The 9580-nt window shown below is 41.5% G+C and overlaps 1 protein-coding gene across 2 annotated transcripts; it reads right to left on the bottom strand.

Annotated features, from left to right (window-relative positions):
- Positions 1–854: 854 nt before the first annotated feature.
- Positions 855–8497, bottom strand: ntpcr (nucleoside-triphosphatase, cancer-related). Of its 2 annotated transcripts, XM_017721383.1 has the most exons (6): positions 8428–8497; positions 7393–7555; positions 6192–6288; positions 5668–5865; positions 1321–1433; positions 855–1061 (listed from the first exon to the last, which is right to left on the bottom strand). In XM_017721383.1, exons 1-5 carry the CDS (start codon positions 8459–8461, stop codon positions 1365–1367), a joined length of 561 nt encoding a protein of 186 aa, XP_017576872.1. In that variant the 5' UTR covers positions 8462–8497; the 3' UTR covers positions 855–1061; positions 1321–1364. The 2 variants fall into 2 exon arrangements, with proteins under 2 accessions (XP_017576872.1, XP_017576871.1); XM_017721382.1 differs by having other exon boundaries at positions 855–1433.
- Between the last annotated feature and the right edge of the window lie 1083 nt (positions 8498–9580).

Here is a 9580-nt window from a genome sequence, read left to right as displayed (position 1 = left end):
GTCTGTCATCACCACGTCCATCACAGTGTGGGGCAGCTCAGCCACCAAGCATGACCTCCACAGACTGCAGCGCATCATCAGGTCTGCAGAGACAATTGGGGTTAAGTTGCCTACACTGCTGGAACTGCATGCCTCCAGAACAAGGAAGCAGAGATCTCCACAGAACCCTCTCACTCCGGACACCACCTGATGAGGATTAGGACATCCAGGAGCTTCTTCCCACAAGCCGTCACTCTCTTGAACAGTTAAAATATTACAAATAAACAATATTCCAGCTTCTAAACTGCACTTCTAAATATACTGGTATACAGAATCAAACTAAACTCCATCCTTTGGAACCGCTGTCTCACTTACCCACCGTATTACCCCACTGATCTGACTGTTACTTCACTGATCCCTTTCTCTGCTACTATACACCCTTTAACTGCTGCTGCACTTTAACTTTAGACCCATACTCTGCACAATGTAAGGTTTACATGTATGACTCTGTGTCTGTGGGTTTGAGTGAGTGATGGTAGGAATGCAGGTTTTATTTCATTTTGTTTTGTTTTTTTTTTTATTCACTACATGTAAATGTCTGTCTGGCACTGTCAGGTCCTGTAATTCCCTGCACGTGTAAACGTACCTGGCCAATAAAGCTTGATTATGATGATTCTGAGATTTAAAGATGTGTACATGTGAGATATCAGATATCAGCATTGGCCCATAATTCCCATATCGATGCATCACTAATACATTTTCCAAAAATCACCCAGATACAAACAGTCGCTCTGCAGATGTCCATTAATAAAAGGGACATTTCCACATGCAATTTAACAACGCTGAAAGATGAATAACTCATCTGGACGCCCAGCTGTGCAAATATCGGTTTATTTTGTGATACATTGCAAATAAACACAAAACTCCCCCCTGCAGGTGGGAAGGCATTCACTTCCATCAATCTGCTGCTGAAGATGCTGGAAATCATAAATGCGCTGAAAGAAAATGAGGCCATCATGTCTGTTCATCTCTGCCCTGCCTCCTCTGCTGACACTAATCAATAATGTAGAAGGCCGGTCATTCTGAAAGGCCATTCAAGAACGAAAATTTCACAACTCTGAAACGTGACATACTTTACTACATTGCTCAGAACCAAACAGCTGGTGGTCCAGGCTGCTCCAAAGCTTTCAGAAGCAGAACGGATGCTCTCCGAGATGAACTTACTGAATTACTGGTTACATTCTTCAAAAAAGGAAAAAACACAAAACAAAAGCAGCTCCAAAGAACTGAAACTGATCGCTTTAGCTTCTTGTCTTTTAGTGTGGTTTGTAGCACATTTACCCCGAAAGTTCCCTGTGTTTTCCGTCTGTCCTCGTGCCAGTTGTTTACTTCAGACATTCCTTCAGCGCAGACACAATTTGGTCAGTGACAGCGTCTCTGTTTTCCTTCGTAACCTGTGAGTAATAGAAGAAAAAACACAGGCCACACAAGTTCATTAGCACTGACCTCCACTCGGCCCCAAAAAACCCACACAGCGTTAGTCAGATAGAAAACGCTGAGGGCGAGAGTGCTGGGAGCAGAACGTGACTCACTCTCTCTCCCTCTGTAAGGCTGACCATAACAGGAATGTGCACAGAACCTGCGTTTACAGTATAGCGTATCGGCATTTCAGTGCCACAAAAGCACAGAGGCTACGTGGAACTGTGTGTCAGCATTATTCTGACTGGAGTCGACACCACAGGCTTTCACATGCCTTTTGGCAGACATCTGTCTGAGTGATACGCTGGTCTGGACTCACAGTGTGATAAGAACATGCTTTTTTGCCTCGTTAGTGAATTGCAAAAAACGCCGGCTCGGTTTAAGCTTTCCTCCAAGATAAGGAAGCATACAGCACAGCGCAGAAGACAGAGATCGCCCATTTGTTTAATTTCCAGTCCAAACATAAAGTACATTAAATACAAGTTGTTCCCTTTTTAGGAGATGTTTCTGAGCAGATTAGATTTAAGAGAATCCACCTCAATAAGAAATACTGAAAAAGGAAAGCTACAAACAAAACAGGGCTCCAAACAACCACTTGAAACACCACCAAACCCGTTTTCAGATAAACAGCTCTGTTGGCTGGGCACATGACTTCACGACTTTTTAAATAACCAAAAACAGAGAGCATCACAAACTTTCTTCTGTATTCAGATCCCTATCAGCTTTCACAAAGGGGTGCACTAGTCACATGATAAAAATAAACAACCTTTAAAATCACTCTATCATAAACAAAACAGAAACAAGCAAAACTCAAATATAAATCAAATATTCAACTAATCAAACAATAATAACCTGCACCAAAATCCAAAACAAAAAAAACAGTCAAAAGTCCACACGCCTCTGCCTTTTTCTCTCTCACAGGCTGTTACTTCAATCACTCATTCAGCTGCGTCGCTGACCACCTCTACACTCCACAGGACTCGTGAACATATGGAGCCATAAAAAAACAAACTGTAGATATCTCTGAGAGAGAAGATCCAACTCCGTTCATGCTTCTGACCTGAATAAAAACTTCCCAAAAAGAACAGAAGCTGTAATAAAGGTGAAGAGCGACACTCTGAACCCTCACACAGCTCAGATCAGATTTCACTCTTGAGGCTTCTGTCATTGTTCCTTTATTTTCTCCTAAACAGAACTCGTATTTACTCTGAAAAATGGTGTCTTGTCAAGCAAAAGTCTTAAATATAGTTCTTCTTCATCTTCTTTCGGCTGCTCCCTTTAGGGGTCGCCACAGCAGATCATCTGCCTCCATCTTGCCCTATCCATTGCCTCCTCTACTTTCACACCAACCATCTCCATGTCCACCTTCACCACATCCATAAACCTTCTCTGAGGTCTACCTCTTCTCCTTCTACCCGGCAGCTTCATCTCCAACATTCTTCAGGCTCATGATCCTGTCTGACACTCTCTTTACATCCAGAACACTTTTCCCAAGCTGTTCCTTTAGGACTATCCCTACTCCATTTCTCTTCCTCTCTACACCATGATAGAACAGTTTGAATCCACTTCCAATGTTCCTGGCCTTGCTTCCTTTCCATCTGGTCTCCTGGACACACAGAATATCTACCTTCCTTCTCTCCATCATGTCTGCAAGCTCTCTGCCTTTACCAGTCATTGTCCCTATGTTCAGAGTCCCTACTCTAACCGCCACACTCCTCCCTTTCCTTCTCTCTCGCTGCCTTCTAACCCGCCTTCCTCCTCTCCTCTTTGATGGTCTTCGACCTACAGTAGTCCAATTTCCACCGGCACCCTGCTGGTCAACAGCACCGGAGGCAGTAGTTGTTAACCCGGGCCTCGACCGATCCAGTATGGCAATCATATTTGTGATCCGCATGATAGTTTTGGCACAAGTTTTACGCCAGATGCCCTTCCTGACCGGCACCAGAAGTACACAAAGTACACCCCTAATGGCTGGTTTGTCTTAAATATAGTTAATAAATCTAAAATCCCCCCTCTTGAGATTGTTTTCAGCTTAGTTTAAGATTAATTATTAGAAGATTATTATTATATTTCTAGACATTATTAACTTGTTTTAGGTAATTTTATTAAGTACAATTATCTCACTATATTGTCAAATAATTTTGTTTTTTGTTGGAAATTTGCCAACACTGCGACATCATTTAAATTAATAAAATTACTGAAAACTCAAGTAAAAATGTCTAGAAATAACCTAAATAATCCATTAATACAGTTACAGCCATCTCAAAACAGGAAATATTAGACATATTGACTAGATTTAAGATTTTAATTTTAGATTTTAATTTCACTTGAGAATATGCCACTTTCTGCAGTGTAGTGGCTCTTTTGGCTAAAGATAAATTAAATTAAATTAGTTAAATAAATGAAAGTCTCTTACTTTTGCACAGTACTGTATTTTACAGATCTCTATAAAGATTTCTCTCTATTTCTGCTTCTATAACACTTCAATGAATGAAATATACACAGTTGGGAAAATAAGTATTTGATACACTGCCAATTTTGCAAGTTTTCCCACCTACAAAGAATGAAGAGGTCTGTAATGTTTATCGTAGGTACACTTCAACTGTGAGAGACAGAACAAAAAAATCCAGAAAATCACCTTGTATGATTTTTAAATAATTAATTTGCATTTTATTGCATGAAATTTGTATTTGATCACCTACCAACCAGCAAGAATTCTGGCTCTCACAGACCTGTTAGATTTTCTTTAAGAAGCCCTCCTACTCTGCACTCATGTCCTGTATTAATTGCACCTGTTTGAACTCATTACCTGTATCAAACACACCTGTCCACACACTCAATCAATCACACTCCAACCTCTCCACTATGGCCAAGACCAAAGAGCCAACCAAGACACCAAGGACAAAATTGTAGACCTGCACAAGGCTGGGATGGGCTACAGGAAAATAGGCAAGCAGCTTGGTGAGAAGGCAATTATTAGAAAATGGAAGAAACACAAGATGACTATCAGTCTTCCTCGGTCTGGGGATCCATGCAAGATCTCACCTCGTGGGGTAAGGATGATTCTGAGAAAGGTCAGGAATCAGCTCAGAACTACACGGGAGGACCTGGTCAATGACCTGAAGAGAGCTAGGATCACAGTCTTGAAGATTACTGTTAGTAACATACTACGCTGTCATGGAATAAAATCCTGCAGGGCATGCAAGTTCCCCCTGCTCATGCCAGCACGTGTCCAGGCCTGTTTGAAGTTTGCCAATGACCATCTGGATGACCCAGAGGAGGCATGGGAGAAGGTCATGTGGTCAGATGAGACCAAAATAGAACTTTTTGATATCAACTCCACTCGCCGTGTTTGGAGGAAGAAGAAGGATGAGTACAACCCCAAGAACACCGTCCCAACTGTGAAGCATGGGGGTGGGAACATCATACTTTGGGGGTGCTTTCCTGCAAAGGGGACAGGACGACTGCACCATATTCAAGGGAGGATGGATGGGCCCATGTATCGCGATACTTCCTTCCCTCAGTAAAAGCATTGAAAATGGGTCGTGGCTGGGTCTTCCAGCATGACAATGCCCCGAAACATACAGCCAGGCAACTAAGGAGTAGCTCAGTAAGAAGCATTTCAAGGTCCTAGAGTGGCCTAGCCAGTCTCCAGACCAGAACCCAATAGAAAATCTTTGAAGGCAGCTGAAACTCAACGTTGCCCAGCAACAGCCCCAAAACCTGAAAGATCTGGAGAAGATCTGTATGGAGGAGTGGGCCAAAAGTCCTGCTGCAGTATGTGCAAACTTGGTCAAGAACTACAGGAAACATCTGACCTCTTCAATTGCAAACAAAGGCTTCTGTACCAAATATTACGTTCTGTTTTCTGTTGTATCAAATACTTATTTCAATTTATACAAATTATTTAAAAATCATACAACATGATTTTCTGGATTTTTTTTAGATTCTGTCTCTCACAGTTGAAGTGTACCTACATTAAAAATTACAGACCTCTCAATTCTTTATAGGTGGGAAAACTTGCAAAATCGGCAGTGTATCAAATACTTATTTTCCCCACTGTAGAAAACACACAGCTCCCTTAAAACATGTTAATAGATATATCTCTACAGAACGATACTGTACTGAATACATTTATCAACATGTAAATGTGATAAAGTGAAAAACACAGACTTTAACTGTCTAAATAATGATCGCATATTTACTGACCATAAAGACCTTGACATCTTTCCGTGCCCGTATCTCCTCCACTAGGCCAAGGGGTTTGCCTTTAGGAACCGGAATGGTTCCTAGGATGGAGCAGGTTGAGCTGTCCAGAGTCTGTCGCACTGCACGGATAAACTCCTGGCTGAACAGCTCCATCTTCCCAATCTCATCTATAACAAAGACACTCCCCCCAACACCTATCTGTGAGGAGGAGCACAGGACAGGAATGAACAGATTTTTCAAAATTCTGCATGATTAAGTGGTTAAACAGAGTCGTTCACAGTGGTGGTGATAGGAACCAGATGTCCACCATGTTTTGTAGTCATGGCGACCCCTGGTTCCTATCACCACCACTGTAAAGACATCTGAACCATTTCACACCAAACTGTTCTGAATCTCTTTGAGTATAGATGAACCACTGAGCTATGCAGAATTTTTTTTTAAATGGGTGGAATTACCCTTTAAATGCAGTTAGTTTGTTTTTTAGGAAATGTGACAGTTCATTAAAGCCATTCTTAATTACTTACATTTTGAAAAAGCGGCAGAACAAGATTCTCAAACGAGGAAAGATCGACAACGTACTGGCCGACTCTGTATTCGCACCGTCCAGCCAGGGCTTTATTTCTGCAATCAGAGTAAAAAGAGGCTGAAGTCGGACCAGCTTCACCAGCTTCTTACTCCAGCTTTCCATTCCACCTTTAATTGTGCTTTACCTACATTTTAGCACCTGTAAAAGCGCCACAGCAACTGCTGCACTAACTCTTATGGAAGCATATAATTCAGAATATATGTACATAAATCTAAGTATCAGATATTGGCCATATATTCACAATATATGGACCATACATTTATAAACATAATACACCCAAGTACTGTTTTTGCTTTAAAATATTAAAGCATTTAAATGTGTAAGGGAACAATATTTTAATTTATTTCATTTTTTATTGATTTTACTGCATAGTTTTTTATAATGTGCATGTTTTTAGATCTGTAAATATTATACTAGGAAGTTTGCTGGTCAGGCGTAACATTATGACTACCTCCTTGTTCCTACGCTCATCTACATCCTCAGCACTGCAGTAACACTGACGTAGTGGTGGTGTTGGTGTTAGTGTGTGTTGTGCTAGTACGAATGGATCAGACACAGCAGTGCTGCTTTTTAAACACTGTGTCCACTCACTGTCCACTCTATTAGACACTCCTACCTTGTCTGTCCACCTTGTAGATGTAAAGTCAGAGACGACAGCTCACCTGCTGTTGCACAGTTTGTGTTGGTGAGCTTCTAGTCCTTCATCAGTGGTCACTGGACACTGCCCACAGGATGCTGTTGGCTGGATATTTTTGGTTCTCAGTCCAGCAGCACTGCTGTGATTGATCCACTCAGATACATGTAGCATGAAGCTAGTATATATGAGTAAAATATTCCATCTGTATATGAATAATGCTTTCTGTCTCATATTATTAAATATGCGCTACACATATGTTTGTATTTGATGATAAATTACTAAAATATAATGTTAAATTTTTGAAAATGGCCCATTTTAAATAAAATTGTCCGCATATGACATATAAGTTGGGTGAAAGGAAAAACCCCTTTACACTTATATTGTCATATATCAGATTTCTGTACGGGCTTTAAGGTGGAATGTAAATTTGAATAAGAAGCTAACGTAAATGAGGCATGTGGAAGAGTCACACTGCGGGAGGCTATCAGGCACAGTGGGATACCCGACTCTGGACAGGGCTCCTCTCTCTCCGGTAAGGGTCACCACATCGAAGCCCACTCTCTTCCCCCTCTCTCTCAGCTCCTCTGTGTAGAAGCCTTGGACGCTCACCCCACCAGAGACCATAGACTCGCACACCTTCTGCACTAGGGTGGTCTTTCCCACTCCTGAGGACGGAGAACCACATCATTGGCCTCATAAACAAGGGTAAACTGCACTTTCTGTGAGTTTATTTATCTGCATCACCCCTTAAATAGATGGTTCTTCAATGGTTCTTCAGTAAAAGCAATGGCTCAATCTACAAATTAACCCTTTTTGGTGCTACATAGGACCATTCTCAAAAAGGCTCAACACATTCTCCATCAATATGAAGAACCATTTCACCATGCACGGAACCATTTCACCATGCAAATGCTTCTTTGAGTGTTGTCTTTACTAAAGAACCATCTTTTTAAAAAGACTATATAGAATCCGTTTATGCTTAAACAGTTTTTTCATGGCGAAATGGTTCTTCAGCCTGATGGAGAAGCACCATACAACACATTCTCTATCAGTCTGAAGAATGATTTCACTGTGCACAGAACCACATGGTTCTATATAGAACTTACACTTCTAAACAGAACCACTGACTTGATTAAAGAGCCCTAAAAACACAAATTTAGACATTATAAGCTTATAAGGTTTATATCACTTCTCATCGTGTACTCAGTAATGCTCCTGTATTATGTCACTGGTTGGCTTCTCCTTCAAACTCTCCGTTCCACCTTAAATGGTGCAGCAGCTAGTCTGTGTTTCCGCCACTAGCGACCTTTTCACAGGACTTAAGGCGGCTTCACCTTTGAATTTTCCGTTCCACCTTGAACAGTGCAACACGTATTCGCTGCTCTCAGAATGGAGCTGCTGCACCATTTAAGGTGGAACGGAGAGTTCGCAGTCATACACGCAAGCACAGCGATAAGAACGCAGCGGCTCAATAGACTCTTAGACCGAGTTCCGCGCTGCCTGTGCGGTGTTTATACCGTGTTTTCAGTGTTTATACCTGGAGAACCCGTTAAGAAAACGTGCTTCAGCATAGCAGCCACTGCAGTACCGCTTCCTGTATGAGTACCACGCATGCGCACAACACTATTTTATTTTATTTTATTTATTTTAGCTGCTTTATCAATTTAACTTGTAGGAACGAGCTGGGTATAAATAAATTGTGTTAGGACTTTATTTTTCCTAAATAATGCTACTTTAATAAAGTGAATATGTTACAACTATACCTATAGGTCGTGAAAGGGGAATTTCCGCATAATTCAATCGTTGCGATTGAAACTCCTTTAGAGTGGAACGGTCCAGATGTCTTTACAGTGGTGGTGACAGCAGTGGCATCGCTTAGATGTCTGTTACATTCCACCTGAGCTGCGTTTAATAATGCAGTACAGCAGGAATATGTTATTCAAGGGCAACTCCACCCATTTTCCAAAATTTCTCAGACGTCTTTACAGTGGTGGTGATAGGAACTAGGGGTCGCCATGACAAATCAAATCAAATCAAATTTATTTATATAGCGCTTTTTACAACTGATGTTGTCACAAAGCAGCTTTACAAAAATGGGAATCACAGCACAGAGAATCAGACAAAACACTGAACATAATATACAGAATATACAGAACCCCCGTGAGCGCTGAGGCAAGGAAAAACTCCCTCAGAGCTGGAGGAGGAAGAAACCTCGGGAGGACCAAGACTCACATCTAAAGGGGGGACCATCCTACCACTGGTCAGACAACTTATAAGTTAAACATTGAAAAGTCAATTTTACATCCACGCAGTTCTAATATATTCAGGTGTGTATAATCAACAGTGGAAACAATTAGAGTTCATATAGATTTGGATGTGATCTGTAGTGGAGAAGCTGCGTTCCAGAAACTTCCATCAGTCTGGTCAATCAGGGGGACAGGGGGACTTGAGGGTGGGACATCCATCAGTATTGGGCCGGACCGGTGGACAGTCAGTAACTCGGAGGAAGGAAAGATTTAGGAATTAGTTTAGACTGTATTTATGAAGAACAGAAAATGTAAAAAATTATCAGAGTGTGACTAATGACTCCGGCAGGTCTGAATATGACAGCCTAACTAAAGGGAGAGAGCCAGAAGGTAACATAGACACGGAGGCTCCCTGAGACACTGGCATTCACCCACTCCACCGTC

The sequence above is a fragment of the Pygocentrus nattereri genome, chromosome 5, assembly GCF_015220715.1.
Source record: "Pygocentrus nattereri isolate fPygNat1 chromosome 5, fPygNat1.pri, whole genome shotgun sequence".
In the NCBI taxonomy this organism is placed as follows: Eukaryota; Metazoa; Chordata; class Actinopteri; order Characiformes; family Serrasalmidae; genus Pygocentrus; species Pygocentrus nattereri.
The sequence above is the reverse complement of the archived record's forward strand: the minus strand, read 5'-3'. Positions and strand labels throughout refer to the sequence as shown.